Source organism: Rhododendron vialii, chromosome 8a, assembly GCF_030253575.1.
Source record: "Rhododendron vialii isolate Sample 1 chromosome 8a, ASM3025357v1".
NCBI lineage: Eukaryota > Viridiplantae > Streptophyta > Magnoliopsida > Ericales > Ericaceae > Rhododendron > Rhododendron vialii.
The window spans coordinates 35,931,521-35,950,802 of NC_080564.1; the positions used below are offsets into that span (position 1 = coordinate 35,931,521).

Sequence of the window (19,282 nt, forward strand, 5' to 3'; positions counted from 1 at the left end):
TGTGAGTGTTCATTTGACAAAAGAATTTTGCAAGAATAATTAAGGTTTAGTTGTTCATTTGTCAGGAAAAAGAAACTTTCGGGAAAATTTTGTGAGTGTTCACTCATTTTCCTTTTTCCGCGACTCAAAATCCTGTGTTTTTTGCTGGATCACTTTTGCAAGAAAGTAATTCCTGCAGGAAAACTTAAAAACATGTTTCTCATTACTTTCCTGCCAACTGAACACTACAAAAATCATGGGAAAGTTGATTTTCCCATCCTTTCTTGTACTTTCCTGGCAACTGAACGGAGCCTTAGGGTATTACTATATATACTATGTAAACACGAGAAATCTTCAAGTAAGGACCTTAAAATGAGGACCTTATATGTAGACCTCCCTATTTCTCGCCTTTCCTGATTGGATTTCAATTATCCGAGCCGCTCAATGTGTTCAGAACGTGATTTTAAGGGTATCCGCGAGAAATCGGCAAAAAAAATGACCGAAAAAGACTTAATTTGAACAGTTTTTATTTGAACCGTTAGATAAAAAACAAACAAAAACTGTTCAGATAAAACCCTTCCCTGTCTTTTTTTTTTTTTTACTGATTCCTCGCGAGTACCCTTAAAATCATGTTCTGAACACATTGAGCGGCTCAAATCATCAAAATTCGATCGGAAAAAGGAGGTTTGCATTTTATTAAAATGAGGTGGTCCTTATAAGAAGAGGACTCATGTAAACACAAGAGCAATTGATTTTCACCCGCCCTGTAGGTACTCCATTTCTTGTCTTTCGGCTTTTTTATGTAACTTTTCTAATAAAAGAAAAAAAAATGCATGCATCAAAAACAAATGGAGTGAAAATCATTTCCATTAATCAAAGGCAGAAAATATGTACAACCAAGTCATTACTGGCATCTGCTGTAACATGGTTCCTCTGTAACAGATACTGTACCCTACCTTCTTATACAGAATCTGGTTCTATACCCACTGGATGCATGTTTAGCATCTCAGTTCACCAAAATTAAACTAATGTTGTACCAAAAAACTAAATCAAACCAATGGAAGAATCTAAGGTTAATGCTACAACATTTTAAACACCACTCCGGATAAAATACTCACATCCCAAAATTGTACATTGTGTAAATGTATCTATGTATCTTCGAAGCAGGACGCTCCAATCGGGAGTCGAGGTCCAGAGGCCAGTAGCTCTATGCTGTGAGAAAAGACACTAACTCACCAATGCATAACTGGAAAGATTCCTCCCACAATTCACCAATTCATAACTGGGAAATATTCCTCCCATTCTAATTCGCCAAAGCCCATTTAGTCCAAGTATGATGCGGTAAGTTGGACAAGAAGCTCCACCCACGATGCATCTTGACACCATGCAATTGTTCCTGAATTATTGCATATATAACTTTGTAGTAAACTCTAGAAGATCATCAGATGAAAACGGAAATCAGGAAACTCTAAGTTAATGGATGGATGCAATTAAAAGAAGTTTCTTACCTTTTTTTCCCGCAAAACAGGGCAACTGTGCACAAGGCTCCCACTAAAGCGGAGTCTAAATAGGACAAGATACAAAGCCATAGCCCCATTTCTGGAGAGGCTGTTTCCGTGGCTTGAGCCTGTGTGATCAGGTCCCTGGAAACTAACAACAATCTATTCTGTTAGCCCAAGCCGCCTTTCTTACTTCTGTTCATTCGTTCGAAGGGTTTCATGCCGAATACCCCACAAGATAGAAAGCTGCACCATGTCAGAAATTGTACCAATCTGTTAAGCCAAAGTTGGTCATCCACGAAGCAACCAATATTGTTCTCAAGTAGAGAGCCATCTATTCATATCCCCTGTTTACTCTCCAATCCACTCCAGGAGTCTAAATGATCTCAGTAGGAGCCTTAGCTTCAAATTGATAGTTTTCAGCTTAAGCCATAAATTAACGTTCCACAACTTTTGGACCTCGGAACTACATTCAACCACAGTGATTCTAAGCCCAAAAATTAAGAAACCGAGCCACGACTTTTGGAACTACGAGCCATTGGCAAACAAAAATCTAACTGTGATAACGATATGAAGCTCACAGAAAGCACAAAGACAGTTTTCAGGCATCAACTGGTTGCTACAAATCTCTCTTCCCGGCAAACCCAGCTGAATTTTGCCTCTTTGGAATTCCATATTGCCAAGCATCCCGGGATTTTTCACTCGTCAGATCAAGATCATCCGAGGAATTCCCCATCGGTGGCTTTGATGGTCGGTAATTTCCATTCTTCAATATTAACGGTGCATTTAACTTCTCATCATCTTCTGATGGCGTGCCTGATCTAGACTCCATGGGCATATCAAATGATCTGTGTCTTACTCCAGACCTAAATCCCCTCAAGTTGGAGGAGACTTTAACAGGTGATGGCGCCAAAGCAAGTGATTTGGGTAGGATGAAATCTTTGGGGAGAGAATCCATGTCCAGATAGCAGTTCCTGGCTTTGGCATCGGTGATCAATGCGGCCCAATCATCCGATTTCATCAGAGAATTGGCATTCCCCATAACCTGCAAACATCAAGTTCATTGTTTCAAGTTGATATAATTTATCACAAAGCACATGGTATATGGCCGCGGCCACGCAATTGTAGGGGTGTGTCCAAGTGTTAGATTTATTTACTTTTCATCTCAAGGTCAAAGCGACGCGCCAAAATATCCATATTCCTTAGTGTACTGATCTTACTTACTGGGATAATGGTACTACAGGGCATCTAAGGGCATCTCATTCATAATATAGGGGTCTAACCCAAAATGAATTCGGTGCATATTTACGGTCCATTCTAACTATAAAATATGCTTCCTCAGTGAAACATGTCAAATATGGATCCAAGATACTTTTCACATTTAGAATAGCTCATAAAGCATTTTGTAATAGAAAACAACATACCCAGAGAGCTCGCCTTGCACGAGTGAGAGCAACATTCATTCGACGGATATCTGCCACAAAACCCACCCCATGATTTGAGGCGCGGACACAGGACATTATGATGACATCCCTTTCTTGGCCTTGGAATGCATCCACAGTATTGATATAAATATCCTTCCCTTCTTCGGAATTCAGTACACCCTCAAACTCCCGTTGAAGGCATTTCAGTTGCAGCTTATAAGGCGTGATTATGCCAACAGTAACTTTTCCTCCAGTCAATGACTTTAAAGTTCTCTGGAGATGCTCATACAATCGCAGACAAAACTGTGCCTCGTGTATATTCTGATAAGAGACTGACCCACCACGTTGGGACTCACGACCATGCGTAATGTCATAAAATACATAAGGCCGAAGTAAAGAGTCCTTGTAGTAAATTTCCTCAGGTAAATTAGCTACACTTTCACTATCGGTTAATCGTCCCTGATAAAAGTACCGAGAAGGGAAATCCCTTATTTGGGGATGCATCCTATACTGCACAGATAACAACATCGTAGGGCATCCAGCTTGCTGGAACCTCTCAAAAAGACTCCTACTGTACAACAATGTTCCAGCAGCTTTGCTTATAACTGTTGCAGGAAGTTGCTGGGGATCCCCAACAAGCACACAACGCGCTGCACCAAGGGCAAGGGGAGGAAGAATGGCTACTTCACTGGCTTGTGCTGCCTCATCAATCACTACCATGTCAAAACCATGAGTGAGACGAGAGAACAACCTCCGACCACTGCTTGACACAGTGGTGAAAACAATCTCAGCCTCATTTGCAAAACTTGCCTCGAGATTTGCACGCGCTTCCTCCAAATTGAAGTTCCCATTAGCACGAAACTTGCCTTCCAAAATGAGAAGGCGGGACATTTCCACCAAAACCTTATCCCTATTTTCCACAACTGCTGCTAGATTTTGCAACAAGGTATCTCTGTTCTGGTCCCTAGCCACAAGAATGTCAGGGTCCACACCAACTGACCCTTGGGCGTGACCTGCGGCCGCAGCAACATTGAGTTCTCTTTGTAGACAAGCTATTTGCTGACCCAACTGAGCTTCACGGCCTCTTAACTGGTGCATCCACCCGTAAACCTCATCGCGACTCTTGACTAAGAGCTGTTCCGTTCTACGCTCCACAGAAACCGCCTGAGCAGCACGAGTTTGCGAATCAACACCAACACGGGCCACATCGGGCCGATAAACTTTCATTTCGCCATCAATAAACCCACGATCAAGAACACGCGTAAGCAGTTCATCAGTCGCAGCATTAGAAGGAGCACAAACTAGCATTCTGGGTTTGGGACATAGTTTGGGAAGAGTGCGAAAGAGGTTTTGATCCATGCTTTGAAGAACCTCGTCAATGGATCCAGTGACAACATTGTCAGAGCTTACGTCAGTAGTCTGTTTGTAGCTTTCGGGAGCAAGCTTCTTAAGCAGTGCAGCGTAATAGTGCTGATACTGAACAAGATGTATGACATTGAGCATTCCCCATACTGTGTGTGTCTTACCTGTGCCTGGAGGTCCTTGAACTAGAGTAAAAGGCCAAGGATCTTGCTTCTTCCCACTACTTGTACCAGCAGCTGTATGCATTGCGGCCCACTGAATTGCTGCTAGCTGGGGCCCATTGAAGGTCCTCCGCAAATAGTCAAAGAAATTTGGCGTGAAGGATTCATGCATTGCAGGAGGTTGCTCTTCATATTTTGGAAAGTGCTCAGCACTAGGCTGAAGAATGGCCATTTGCATCTGTAAAAAGAATGCCAATGAATTTGTTACCCATTACATTCGATTAATAAAATTCTTTTTCCACCACTCAAAGAAAAAAGAATTTGTAAATCAAAATACGGCAACATGAAATAAATAGGACGCATCCATTAGAAACTTGATTCTGCTCCAACCTGCAAATTGAGGCGACGGAATGCATGCAAGGCAATGTATTCCCTTTGGATAGTTGCAAGAGTACCAAGCACAGTTAGAAACCAGATGCCTCTGAGCTGAAGTTTCCTTATAATATGATCATTATCAACCTGGCTGGAAATATATTATCCATACAACAAAAAGGACTCATTAATAAAAAAATGGATCGAAATTTTTGAATCTACTAACCATAAAAGAGAGAGTTTCATCCAGTAGGACGATGTGAAACACTCAACAATAATCAACCAGAAATGAGGAATTTCAAGTAACCTGTTAGGATCATAAGAGTCTCCAACATAAAAATGAAGAATTGCCCCAGGAGGATCGCGAGTATCAGGAGGCATGTAACGCCTTACTGTTCCAGCTACACGTCCGCTGACGTCAGGCTCCTCAGTGTCAGCAATGTCAGAATTGCTGCTCCTCTTGGATCTCACTGGTTAACGTAAAAGGATTTAATTTCGACCTTTCAAGCTGAAAAACTTATATTCAAACTGCATGGTGATTGACTAACAGAATAAATGACTAAAAACAAACCTGTCCCAGGCTTGGGGGTTGAAAGAACTGCAACCTCACCCTCCTTAAAGGTCCATTTGCACTCATTTGCAGGAAGAACTATGACATCGTACCATCCTAAGACAGAATGGACAAAATAAGATTCAATAGTAAAATAAGTAGAATGCCAATTAACAGAAGCCAAAAAAAAACAGTTTATGTTGCTAAGTTATCACTTTTTTTTTCCTTTTTGATGACATAGGAACCACGGTCCACACTGGACCCTCCCATGCAATGTAAACCTACAGGGGAACTAACGCAGCAACCCGCCGCCACGGCCCCCCACTTAAATCCCAAGTGCCTCCAAGGGGAATCGAACTCTACCATGTTGCAGATGCAGGTCCGCCCTTGCAACTGGGCATCCTAGGGGTGGGTCTGAGTTGTCATATTAACTAAGAGAGTATAACCCATTAGGAAAGAATCAAAGACCAAACAATAGAATCATTCTCTACCAACAGAGAAAGCCATTTAAGTACCACAAACAACCTATCCATATACTTACAATAACAGATCCGTCTTTCTCTCCTTCCCAGCCATCTTAGATCAACCTCTCGTCACTCTTTTCAGTGACCCACTGCCACCACATAGATCTTCATCTCCCAAGTCCCCCCTCTCAAAACAAACTGGACCAACCCCTTCTGAACAACCCACTAACATAACCAATCCCTCCTAACCCTTCTTCGTTACTCTCATTTACTGTCAGTGAGAAAAGAAGGGAGGTGTACCAAATGTTATATCTGTGCGTCATTGAGGATTGAATCTGATTGTGATATTTAGGGGAAAAAGGTATAACGAGAAATTGACCTTTTTCCCATGAAAAGAAACTTAACTGCATGGTAGAGATGAACAATAAAGAAAGAGAGAATTAAGAACAATGATTGCCCATTGCCTCTAGGCATGGAGATCCAAAAGGACATTTGTGCTAGATTGGAGGATGGCTTCCTCGTGATGCTGACAATTTTGACAAACGAATTTAATATCTCAACTTGGTGACTGAATTTTGATAGTAATTCTTGTAGGCTGGTGATGGGGATTAGCTATGTTGTTGGTTGGTAGCAGTGGGGGTTAGGTGTGTATAGCAACTCAGTGGTGGTGGCTCTGGTGGGGCTTGCATGTAGACAACTTCTTGTGGTGTGAGCATGGATCTCGATGAAAGTGGTAGTGGGTGATGGGCCGGTGGTTGGGATGTAGGTGATGAAGTGAATTTGAAATTTAGATAACCATTGTGTTAATTCGGTGTAACTCTAGCTAAATGGATCAAAGGTCATGCAGGTATCAAAAGATATGCCTGCAACTGGGAAATTTTTTGCATGGCATCACGGTCGGGGACAATGAAAATAGAGGTTTGGGGGAAAATCTGATAGCATCGGATGGATGGGGCCCAAAGTGCCTCTAAGCAGATACTTTGAAGACCATTTAACGTATTTAGCCCTTTGATTCGTAGTCTTGCACAGTCGCATGACAATCTGAAACATTTATAAAGATTCTTTCTATACACATACTCCTCCCACACTTGTCAGTCGAATTTAAGATCACCCAACTTTTTTAGGAGATGAATTTTTTAAATTGTGAATACACACACACACATACACCCAACCAAAATTGAAAGACAACCTTATACCCGCCAAACTTTTAAGGAGATGACGTTTTTAAATTGTGAATACACACACTGACACACATACACCCAACGAAAATTGAAAGACAACCTTATACCCACCCAAATAAATGCATTTGCCACCAACTGATAAAAGAGTAGGCATCAACTTTCCAAGGTCGACAGCTCTTTCAGGATATCCAGATAAATAGAAAGAGACCAACAAATTGAATGGAAGGAGTGCATCACTTTGCCTCGATTAGTACAGAAAAGCAAAATAAAAACTACATAATACTGATATCTAACAGAAGGCAGGGTACCTCTTTCTCGTCTTTCGACGCTCCTTACACGAACCACCGTATGCAAGTCTCTGGAAACTGTTTCAGTTAGCTCTTCCCAAGTGCTGTAAAGCTGTGCGCGGCATTCCTCAAAAAGCAAGGGCTCGAACACTCTAATATACTCTTCAACAGAATCAAACTGACCAGGAACACATTGAAGTTCAGCCTCCTCTGATGGACATGCACAAAAAAGGACATTTTAAAAGGCAATAGGAGCAGGCAGATAACATGCTCGCAGGAATAAAACAGATTAGCATTGGAACAGATAATGATGAATGAATGAGGAAACTAAGTCGTCAGAAAACGACATTAATTCTCACAAAAAAACTTTTCAATTCTTAGTAGAGCACCAGATACATTACTAGCTTAAACCCTGCAGAGTTGATAGTTAAAATTCACAAGATACAAAAGCCATCATTATATTCCAGCAGAGCTTCTTTCATTATTACAAAACAAAAATATTTCCTAAAAATCTAGTGAGGGATAATCATGAAGCAATCGCACATATCATTCGTGATATCAACATGAAGAATCTCAAGAAGCAAATTAACTTCTATGGTTCAGTCACTCTTAACATATGCAGTATACGCATATATCACTCCACCAACAGGATCTCCTGAAGAATTGGATCCACCACATGAAGCTCGAGGATCCCCTGCTTTGTCGGCCTGAGCAATACACACCAATATAGAGGAAATAGTAACGAATCCTAACAGCAAAAAAAAAGTGACCACTCCTAGCGCACCCACCATTCATACCCAGATAAACCAGGATAAACATAAAGCACATAAACAATAACAATGATATCTGTCCAATATTAGCACAAGGAAAACAATTTCGAATGCATTGCAACTGTCCCCAAAGAAAAATATCATTGGTAACATAGATTCGACTTCCAAAGTATACGTGATCACCAAACTAGAAAATGATAATGGGACATCCTCGTACCTACCAAAGTCATCTTAAAATGTCCAACTTATTGGTATAGTATAAAAAAATTCAGACTAAATGACAATCCAATCTTTTCTCCTCATTAGAGCTGGGAATATGATATCGAGCTGGAACCCCCAATACATTGTAGGTGAACCAAAACGTAAAGGTGCTTCCCTATGTAGCAAGGACACTTCGTCAGAGTCCATGTACCAATGTTGGACACTTTTCGGAGACCGACACTCTCCAAACACGAGTCTTACACTCAAAAAAATCTGAAGTCTCCTACTTTTTCTCAATGTTTTTTATTCGGACACTCCTGGGACAATCCAAAAAATGATAAATATGTAACAAGTTTTACACCATGGGTGGTGAGAGAGGCCATTTACTCAAATCTGAAGTGTACTACTTTTTCTCAAATCTGAAGTGTCGTGTTTGTGTTGTGTCACGTGTCCGTACTACATAGGTCCTTCCCAATAGAATGGACAAACAGACTTGTATTTCAACCAAGTTCCGACACCTTTTATGACATGGGTGGTGAGAGAGGCCATTTACAGTTTGTGATAAGGAGCCCAGATTGTACTATTAGGAGCCCAGGTTTCTGTTTCAACAAAGATCTGTCGTCCAAACAGCTGAACTAGTCAGCCAGACCAGAACGAATAAAAAAAAATTTACCCGAACACAGGCTTGCTAACGATAGTGGTTCAGAAAATGCCAATATTGCTCTTCCAAAGAGAAAGAGGCATCACTAATTCCACCAATTTGAAACTTCATACAACATCTGTGTAATACCACCGACAAACTAGACAAGAAGATATCGGATGAATATCCCACAATACCTAAATATAGAAACTAATGGGCTAACATTAGGGGTGGAAATATTGATTTGTACCTGGATGATGCCAAAAATTTTCACTGGTCACCTCCCGCAGAAGACGTTCCACTGATGTGTCTTGATATGGGGTGCTCACTGCAGTTTGCTTCTTGGAAGGCAGTTTTTTGGTCCCTAATTTTGCATCAGTGGAACCCTGACTGATTAGAGCTGGCTTCCTAGAAGAGACCTGTGCATTCTTGAGCTGCCTTGAGTCTGTGGGCTGCTTCAATGAACTCTGCCTTGCTATGGAAGGAGGGTTAACATCTGGAGCAAGATCTGTGCCACTATTCAGCCTCCTAGGCCGACCTAGAAGTCCTGAATTCATATCACCATTACATTCAGTTATAGAATCATTAGATTCCGCAAAAGTGTTTCCTTCACTACATGATAAATCAACCTGTTTTGGATCCTTGTTCATGGGATGACTCTGCTTCTCTCCGTTGCGTTCAGCAGGTGGTGGAATGTTACGCGACTCTTTCACTGTACGAACGGTAATGGGTGCTGGAAAGGTCTGCCTTCTTGGGGTTGATGTTTTGATAGGACCCGCTTGCTTGATATCATCCAATTTGAGGAACATGGTCTGCCTGTTACGCTTTTTTCCTAGCATTGCTTCCTTTTGTTGGTCAAACCTTGGCCGCTTTCCAGAATTATTTGCACACTTCAATGCATGACTTGCTTCAGTGCCTTTAACCTCCCTCTGTTTTGGAACGAACCCAAGTTCTTCTTGGCCATCCATGGACGTATCACCCTTACAATTGCCTTCTGGATTTCGGCTATTACTGCTTTTTCGATTATTAGTGTCTGGATCCAATCCTAAAGAACTAAGATCATTGTTTTCATCCTTGATCTTTTCATCATTGCGAGACATATTCCCTACTTTTGTTGCTTTCTCCTGTGACTCTTTTCCATGACTAGTGAGAAACTGTTCACGCCTGTCACTGCCTCCACGTCCATCACCAGAACCCTCTGCATCAGACCATTCCCCCTCTTCCTTTTCAACAGCCCGAATTTCCCTAGAACCTAAATCTACCAATGGTGATTGCATTTTATCCTCACCAACAGCAATCTTTGATAATGAAGCAACCTCAAAGCCCAAATCTACAGGGCGCATCTGCTCAGCACAGACTAAAGATATAGCAGCACTTTTCGGACGAACAAAAGGCTGAAAGCCAGAAGCGGTGGATGCATGAGAGAAAGCAAGGTTATTCACTGTTTTTTGTGGACCAGGTGATGCTGCAAACATTTCAGTAGTATGTCGATTTGAAGAAGGCATGGCCCTTTGAGGCTGGAAGCACGAAGCATCTATGGCCTCTTCATTCTCCTCAGCAGGAAGTTCATTAAGATCAAAAAATGGCCTTTCTCTAGAACCCATCTCATATAGAAATGCATACAGATTAAATTGTATATCCAACTAAATAAGCTACTAACAGTTTGTGATTTCTGAGGAGCAGAAGATGCACATGACATGCCAGTAGAAGGAAAATGTCAAAGCAGATTCTTCAACCCTTGAAGAACTCAAATAAATGTTGAAAGTATGATGGCTTCTGCAAGGAAAGATTCAGGAAGTTCATATGTCAATGATAGAGGAGAGGAAAGCAGAACACTAAAACAGGTATCAAGCCACTGTATACGAAGAAAACTTTCATGTGAGAATCAATCTTCTCTCTAATGATTGAAAGCCTAAAGATGTGCAACTACTATAGACAGTTCTCTACAACTGAAAAAAGAAAACGAAGTCCCAATTCTGTACTCTTGATTGATGGGCAAGCAAACCCTAGGCTTATCTAAGATAGTTTCAAGTTCCTAACCCCTTAAACAGCAAAGTGGTTCACAAAATGAGAGAAGGATACCCACCAAAAAAAAGGAATCCCTAAGGATGCACCTGAGGCAAGCAAGAGTTGCAGCAAGTGCAGATCTTATCAATCCTCACTAAAATAAACAAACTAAGTATTACTACTCTGAACGAAACCAAAAAGGACAATTTTGTATCAAGCTATTAAATGATAAAAAACTAGTTAAGCACTCAACTTGTACTATGGACATGACTACAGATCTTATCAATCCTCACTAAAATAAAGGAAGCTCCAAGCCTTCAACACAGAAAAATTCACTCAATTTCTGGAAAGTGCTCTGAAAATAATGATGGATCAATGAAAGCGCATTACTCAAACAAGTGACACCAATACCTAAGAACAAAACACATCACCTTATGTGTGTACAAATCGGTTGTGTGTGCGCACATTAACACATATACATACATACACAAAGAAAATTGATTATGTAATGAACAACCGATTAGCAATGAGTTTACACCAGCAAACTTAACCACGCAGCTTTGATTCTGTTCTGTGAAAAATAATAAAAGTGCCCCTCCAATGTTCAAAACTTATCTAAGTATATCTCATCATAGACATCAGATCCTTTAATTCAGTACACAACAAGTCCCTAGTTACAGAATCATGAAATTAGCCACCAAAAAAACCCCAATGTGTAAGAAACTGCTTGATTAAAGATCACCAATCAATTCACGTGAAGTAACAGAATAGCATATACAAGTACCCAAATCTAGATCAAACCCACAACCATCACTTAACCGAAAGACAAAAGTCAATTCAGACCTAGGGTTTTCAGCAATCAAACAGCCAATAATTATTAACCCTTTTCCTACACTAGTCCAAACCCTAAATTAGATTGACTAATCTCCACACAAAAAGAAACTCTCAACCAGTTCTTGTAATTGCCTCCTAATAGATAATAGATCAAGCATATCCTCACTATTCCCAAATCCAAACAGATTCAACAATGCAAATATCGCAAAATGGTCAAACTATTTTCCAGAAAAAATAAATAGAATCCAAATTTAATAAAATAATCGAGGATAGGGAAGGTTTACCTCTCAGTAGCACCGAATCCAGAGAGAGAAAATATATAAATATGTAAACAAAACACTATGTTAGAGAGAGAAGGGTTAGCTTTTAGATAGAGCGAGAGAGAGTGGGGGAATAGAGAGAGAAGAGAGAGAAATAGCTAATGCTAATGAGAGAAAAAGTGAAGGGCTGGGAGGGGTATATATAGGAAAAGAGGGGGGCGAGAGAGAGAGATAGAGAGAGAGAGAGTGCGCGATGAGGTGCGGCTGGGAGTTGCTCCATTACAGATTTAGGCGTATGGTCGTTTTGTGTTGACGCGATTAGAAGGGCTGCGATCAACGGTTGTGATTTGTCTCTTTTAGACATGGACGGCAAAGATGAAGTGACCCAAATTGGGTATAATACGGTTTAAACCCCCCATAAAACCGAAATCAAACCGTAAAAAAATTAATCCAATATAGTAGTATAAACAATCCGAACCGTTATCGTTATCCAAACTGAAGTGAACCGAATTTATCGGACTGTTTTTTCCATTGAAATTTCACGTAGTTTAAGGTTTACGTAGATTAAGACGATCAATTATCAAGTTTTGTAGTTTAAGGGGTAATTTAAAAAATGTTGAGAGTTTAAGGAGGCACGATGCAATTAAGCCTTGTTACTTATTTTATTGTCTTTTTGTAAATACAATACTTGATCTCTCTTAATCCATGTTTATGTGATTTTAATTCCCCGACTAATTTTATTTTTTTTTTGAAGAGGTTCCCCGACTAATTTAGTCGGACTAGTTTATTAGTAATCCTTCAAGTAAGGGACAATAGTGATATTGTGGAAACATATACAAAAATGCTAGAGGCACATCGGGTGTGGCACACTTCAGCCACACCTCTCTCACATAAAGGTGCAACCTATTGATACGAACCCCATCTATATGTAAGAGGGGTGTGGCTGAGGTGTGCCACACCTGATATGTCCGTAGCACCTCTCAAACATATAAGAAGAAAAGGGTATTTTTGGTTGTGCGAGTACCGTACAGTTCGGGCCAAACCTGTCGGTTAGGATTGAGTGTATCGCCTGTGTACGTGGAAGTTTTGTTCCAATAAGTGAATCCTGATCGTTGATATGTCATTAAGGGTGGGCCACCAATGTTAGCTGTGGGAGGACCATTGTAATTATCGATTGGTAAGCATATTTGAAACGTTGATAATAGAAAAGAAAAAAATATATACTCCGTATTTGAATTTGAGTTTATTTCTCTAAAAATATATATATATGGGATTAGGGCTTTTTACCACCAGGTATATAAAATTGCACATTAATTTTCGTATCACTCTTTTTAATTATCACTAAGTCTATGTATGTGTGCTAAGAACGTTTTAAGAGTTGAGAACATCAGATAACAAATTACCACTAAGTCAAGGCATATGCTGAGAACGTATGAGAATGTTGTTAGAACTGAGAACATTTGAAAATGAATTACTACTAAATTTAGGCGTGTACTGAGAACGTTTTTAGAGCTGAGAATAGGCGTGTGCTGAGAACATTCTCAGCTTTGAAATATCTAGAGTTGTCAGTATTACCATTAAGTCCAAGCGTGTGCTGAGAATGTTCTCAGATCTGAAGATTTCTGAGAACGTTCTCAACGATCAATGCCGATATTTGGTCAGAAGTCATCAATAGTGGAGGATGAGTATTTTTAGTAGTATAAAATTTTGACTTACTTTAAGGGTGTATTTAATTATTTGGGCCGGCCTAGGTGGGAATTACTTTGGATTTTATGTATCTACAAGTAAATGACATATGCATGGGAAAAATTATTTGATGGTCTTAGGGCACCATGTGTTTGGTGATCCATGGGCACTACCACATAGTGTCCTGGTGCCTTCCTCCATCACATATTTTATGTGGGTTCCTAAACATATATGTATGGTGGATCCAGTATTGGTACATCACCTGTCGGTGCCCCAAAATCACTACTGAATAATGAATTTTTAAAAAATGCACGGATTTAGAACTTTTATATTTGCATATAGACATAACGTAACTACGTAAGAAACATGGAGTTTGGATTAACTTATCTTATCTTCCTAATTAACGACTAATTTGTGTGTTTTGTTAAGTTTGAAAAAAAAAATGTAAATTTTTTTGTTGACCTCAACAAGAGGAATAAAAAATTGACAATATATGAACGAGACTTACCAAAAAAATAGTCCAAAAAACATGTTTGTTTTGAATTAATTTTGTCTTTAAAGAACAATTTTAAAATTTGGTCATAAAAATTTGAAATTTTAATTTCTTCATGCCAAGATGAATGTTTGATTTGAAAATATGAAACACAAAATTTTAAAAATTCAAAACAGACAAAAAAATGTTAGGCCAAGCGAGACCTAAGTCTTGGTAAGTTTTGTGAGAAACCAAATTAGTGGGGGAAATAACACGAGACTAAGAAAAGAGATACTATAAATTGGGCTCAATTCGAAGAGAACATCAACAAGATTTGAACTCTGGACTTCCAAAATATTATTTTAAACAAGAACTTTGAATTCTGTACGGTATTATGTTATATTGCTTAATTATCTCGACGGGAGAATTCTAAAAAGTACAAACATATGATCAATAAATTAAAAAAGTTTATTAAAAACAAATTTTATGAATTATTTTTGTATGATGCGATTCCCGTGAATCTTTTTCAAGTCAGATTATTATTTTTTACTTTTACAAATAAATACTCAAGAAACTAATACAAATATTGAAAAAAATGGGGAAAATAAAAAAACCGCAAATACTAAAAAAAGTCAATTTAGGGATTAGACCTTTGTTTATATTTTTTTTAACACTAAAAAAACTATTTTACATCTTGACGAATGATGGAGGGTACAAAGAAGTGTCAACAAAGATAAAACCGATGGATGGGTTGAATGAAAGAAGACGATTCGAACAAAGCTGTTGTTAGATAAATACAAGTTTATATGCATATAATTTTTGGCATTCTAGTCATATCATATTAAAAAAAACAAAAACAAAAACAAAGATTAAGAAAGGGCCAAATTGAAAGGTTTGTGTAATTTAAGGCGGCCAAGTGTGCAATTAAGACTTTTACTACTTTATGGTCTTTTGGAAAAGGAAAATGATTTTGGCACTCTAAAATTTGTATTTTAGTGGGTCTTGTTATGCATAATTTTTACATTAAAACACAAATTTTGAATTATTATAATAAAAAAATAAAATGTCAAAATCATTTTTACCTATGAAAAATTACAAGAATAGTAGTACAAGAAAAGTGCGCTTTCCGCTGCCCGAGCGCGAGGCGAGGGACAGGAAAAGAGAGAGTACACAGTGGTTTCGTGGGTCGTCCTTTTACTACGGGCTTGCAATTGGGCTTAGGATTGGGCTCCCGATTGTTTTTCTGGATGATGATACCAAGATATATAGTACTAGTATTTTGGGAAAATTACGGCCAATGACGTGTTTTGATAATTAATATCTTTCAATGACATTTTTAGCATTAACAAATGTTCTTAACTTGTCCTTAACGGCATTAATTATCAGAATACGTCCTGGGCCGTCATTTTCCCTATTTTTCCCTATTTTTTTAAATCCGCGAAGGCGGTCAATATTGTTAGAAGAGTTACATTAGCAAGTCGGAAGAAAAGTTGAACTCCGGATCTCCTTTCTCTTGACATTTAAATGCATCTCTAAAGCCGTGTAGCCAAAGGCCTCTTGGTTTGGTGTGACTATATCAAAGGGAAATTCTAAAATCAGCCCAATGAGCTGACAATAATGAGTGTGTGAATGTGTATTAAAGGATATAAAAAGTACACAGAAATACGTATTTTTCTTGTTTTCTAGTGTAATTATCGTTAGCCCAATGGACTAACAATAGCAAGACCGTATATCAAATACCAAGATTATTCTCAAGTTATCTATCTATCTACCTTTAATACATAGAAGGAGAGAAAACCAATGGGCCGAGCGTGAATAAATTATTAATAAGTACTGTAGTTGTGTCACCTAAGTGATTTTAATAACTCTGCTAAAATCGTACGAATTCAACTACTCAGCAATCAATCCCACACTGCACGTACTCACACGCACACACCGTGTGCGCCCAACTACTAGTTACAAGGAAGGCAGATAGATGTACGGCCCTAATCATCCTTCACTTTTGCTGCACTAATTTGTGCTGGGAAGTGCTTAGCTTTGTTAATCTGCAGTTGATATACTCTCGCATATTTTACATATTTTTTTAAGTCTTTGTATTTGTACATGGGAAGCTTCAGTAAAAAGCTAGTTTCTGACTAAAGAGAGAGGGAGGAAAGAAATGGAAAAAATTTCCAACAGCTTAGATAATCTTATTATACTGAAAAAAAAAAAAAAAACATCACACTACAGAGGAGTGGGAGATAATAGAAAGGAAATAGATGCAAAATTAAGACAGCTCCAATAACTTACCGCGACGGGAGATGAAAATATACTAGTATTAGACTAAACACAAGTTGGCCCAAACATCCGGTTATGGAACACAAAAGCACGAGGAAGTGTAGGTCAACATATTTCTTCTTTCCTTTTATACAAAAGTAGTATATCTGTGGGTGGATTTTGAATTTTGGCTAATATCTATACAGAGTTGTGGCATTGATTAGGCCTTAGTTTCCTTTCAACAAGAAGCTTAGAGAAAAATGTTCCAAGCTTCACCCCAAAGGACCTTGGCTTAACTGAATTGATGTCACCCCAACTTGAACAATTACTATAATTCTGATCAATCACCGACGAACTATCTTCTACGCTCGTGTTCATTCCTTGATCCAAGCACCATTCCCCGGGCACCACCCCATCCGGTGGGCGGTTAAGGACATTCTCGTCGATCTCCGATAGCACCGGATCCCCTTCTCTAAAAGTCCTTGCAAAAACTGCCTCACTTGATACCATTTCATCGTAGTGCGACATTTTCAACTCCAGTGCCTTACCAACAGTTTTATGATCCCATATAGTATACCTCAAGTTGTTGTCCACTGTGGTGTTTTGGAACTCAGGGGAGTTGCAAAGGACTGTTTGGAAGTATAATTCAAGAGGAAACAACACATTGGTCAAGTACATTAGTAGTTTCCTGGGGAAATTGTCCCATCCATGGACACAGTGCTCCATGAAGGCTCTGCTTAGAATTACCCAAGGTGAACCTGTTTATTAAAAAAAAAATCAAATTCATTCCAAATGAGATTGATTTTACTGACTTCTGTTTAGGCATGACTAATTTCACTGACCTCCGAAAATCTCGAAGGCATCTGGTTTAGCTCTTGTTTCTGAGGCATACAAAATTGGAGAGTTTTTTTTGTAATATAGATTGGGGTCTACAATGATCTCGTCAATGTTTTGCCTCCTGCTCCGAATCATTTTTCGACGATTAAATTGGAGCTAAAGAGACTTCAATAAATGAAAATTTCAGTGGACAATAAAATTGACTCGTTCTTACTCCTTCCAGCCAGTTTTGTTCGTGTAATCGATGAAGTTGAGATCCCTTGGCAAAAAGCTAAAAGCATGAAGGAGATCTGCATATAAATTAGCAGCGGTGTTTTTAGAACTGCCATGGTATCAGGGAAACTATAGCCGAAGAGATGTTTCCACTTAAAACCATAACCCTTCCGTTCCATAAAGAATGTCTAATTTCACTATTCATACCTCTAATAAAATTATCCATAGGTATGAATAGTGACAATGGTCCTTCCAACAATTTGAGGCTTCAGAAAGAAGGTTTACTGGCCACAGGAAAATCCTACCATTGTGGAGCAACATAATTGATCTCCAGCATTTGAATGGTAGTTATAAAAGGAAGCTAGATAGCCTTGTATATTAAACGGTTTGCTCTCATGAATTTTGGATTTAGGAGGTTGCAGGACCGAGGCGAGAGAACGATGCCCTCTTGTGCCTTGCAACCCAGCTGGCCCGACTGCGAGCTACTAGTGCTCCGAGGGGCAGTAAAACCTATGGGTGATTGGTCCGATGAATGGCTAAAAAATATCAATTCTCATTAGGGAAGGTGGAACGTTTACCGTCCTGAGGCATAAGCGGATAATCAGAAGCGCTTAACGTGACAAACCAGTCCCAATCTGCACTAATCTTAAGAAGCAATGCAGCAGCGCGGAGTGTGGAAGCAACAGCTGAAGGTCCCATCGGACTCAAAGCACTACCTCTGCCGACAACATTGACATTCCCAAATGCCTTGAACACCCTCTCAGATTGGACTGATATAGCTAATTCCTTCCTCTCGTGATCCGATGAACTGGCATCAAGTTGGAGCAGGTACTGATTTCTTGGGTGATAAATTGCCTTTACCAGCCTCAATATCTTCGTACTATCTCCATGAGTTCCAGAAATCGAATAAGCTATGACCGGAGGGTCATTTGGCCCTTTTGATGGGATTCTCACCGGAATCGGAAGGTCTTCAAAAGTTGTTGCAGCATCAGAAAACTTGTCTGCAAAGTATGGTCTTGAAAAGGCTACCAACCCTACCAAACTTGTAGAAAATCCCAGAATCCAAAGGCAGTAACCTGAGAGCAAGGCATAGAGTCTGGACATCCTCACCCAAATGGCCAAATGGCTTATTGATTGATGAAACAAATTGGAACTCACAGCACGAATGAGTGCATAAATTTGAAAATTCACAGTCTGGGTATTTAGCAAGGGAGTAGTTAACAGGGGGTGAAGTCTGAACTAGATGAAAGAATGGATGGGAAAGAAATCAGTTATAGGAGAGAAATAAAGGTGTGGGTTGGTGCTTATTTGGTACAAACGTTAATTGTTAGGAGTAGTTGATAACAGGGCAAAACAACCAAACAAATTAAAATATCCGAGGGGAATTCTTTGACTATAAGCAACCAAAAGAACAAAAGTTTGATTTTTCAAAGAGAGAGAGAGACCTTTGAACACATGTAATACAAGTTCCTCCAATGCCTGATTGCCATCTACATTCCGCGTGTTGGTATTGCATTCCAAACTCCAAAGGGACCTAATCAAAAGAGAGAGAATTGCTTCTCTGTTTTTTTTAATGGAGATATTTTAAGGATAAATTATGGACAGACCGAGGCGCAGATGAAAAAGATGTTAAAAAAGTTGAAAATGATTATAAAAAGGATGAAATTCCGTGTAGGAAATAAATATAGTTGTTTTCTTTTATTTGTCGTGTTCTTAATTGAACTTAGTTTCCTTTTGAAGAAAAGTAAATAAAATGTGTATAATTATTATGAATGACATGATGAAAAATACGGAAATTCCATGTAGGAAAGAGCAGGTAAATACAAT

At 39.2% G+C, this 19,282-nt stretch overlaps 2 protein-coding genes across 4 annotated transcripts; both read right to left on the bottom strand.

The window, feature by feature from the left end:
• Window positions 1–828: 828 nt before the first annotated feature.
• LOC131336059 (probable helicase MAGATAMA 3) lies at window positions 829–12,161 on the bottom strand. Of its 2 annotated transcripts, XR_009202743.1 has the most exons (9): window positions 12,016–12,161; window positions 9,141–10,666; window positions 7,301–7,489; window positions 5,369–5,464; window positions 5,105–5,267; window positions 4,816–4,948; window positions 2,903–4,663; window positions 1,488–2,523; window positions 829–1,375 (listed from the first exon to the last, which is right to left on the bottom strand). XR_009202743.1 is itself a non-coding variant. In XM_058371687.1 (8 exons), exons 2-8 carry the CDS (start codon window positions 10,492–10,494, stop codon window positions 2,098–2,100), a joined length of 4,122 nt encoding a protein of 1,373 aa, XP_058227670.1. In that variant the 5' UTR covers window positions 10,495–10,666; window positions 12,016–12,161; the 3' UTR covers window positions 829–2,097. The 2 variants fall into 2 exon arrangements, 1 of the variants encoding a protein (XP_058227670.1); XM_058371687.1 differs by having other exon boundaries at window positions 829–2,523.
• A 4,246-nt stretch (window positions 12,162–16,407) lies between these two features.
• On the bottom strand, window positions 16,408–18,860 carry LOC131336060 (beta-glucuronosyltransferase GlcAT14C-like). Of its 2 annotated transcripts, none has more exons than XM_058371689.1 (4): window positions 18,034–18,860; window positions 17,457–17,532; window positions 17,248–17,363; window positions 16,408–17,034 (listed from the first exon to the last, which is right to left on the bottom strand). In XM_058371689.1, exons 1-4 carry the CDS (start codon window positions 18,557–18,559, stop codon window positions 16,604–16,606), a joined length of 1,149 nt encoding a protein of 382 aa, XP_058227672.1. In that variant the 5' UTR covers window positions 18,560–18,860; the 3' UTR covers window positions 16,408–16,603. The 2 variants fall into 2 exon arrangements, with proteins under 2 accessions (XP_058227672.1, XP_058227671.1); XM_058371688.1 differs by having other exon boundaries at window positions 16,408–17,163; window positions 18,034–18,853.
• Window positions 18,861–19,282: the final 422 nt, after the last annotated feature.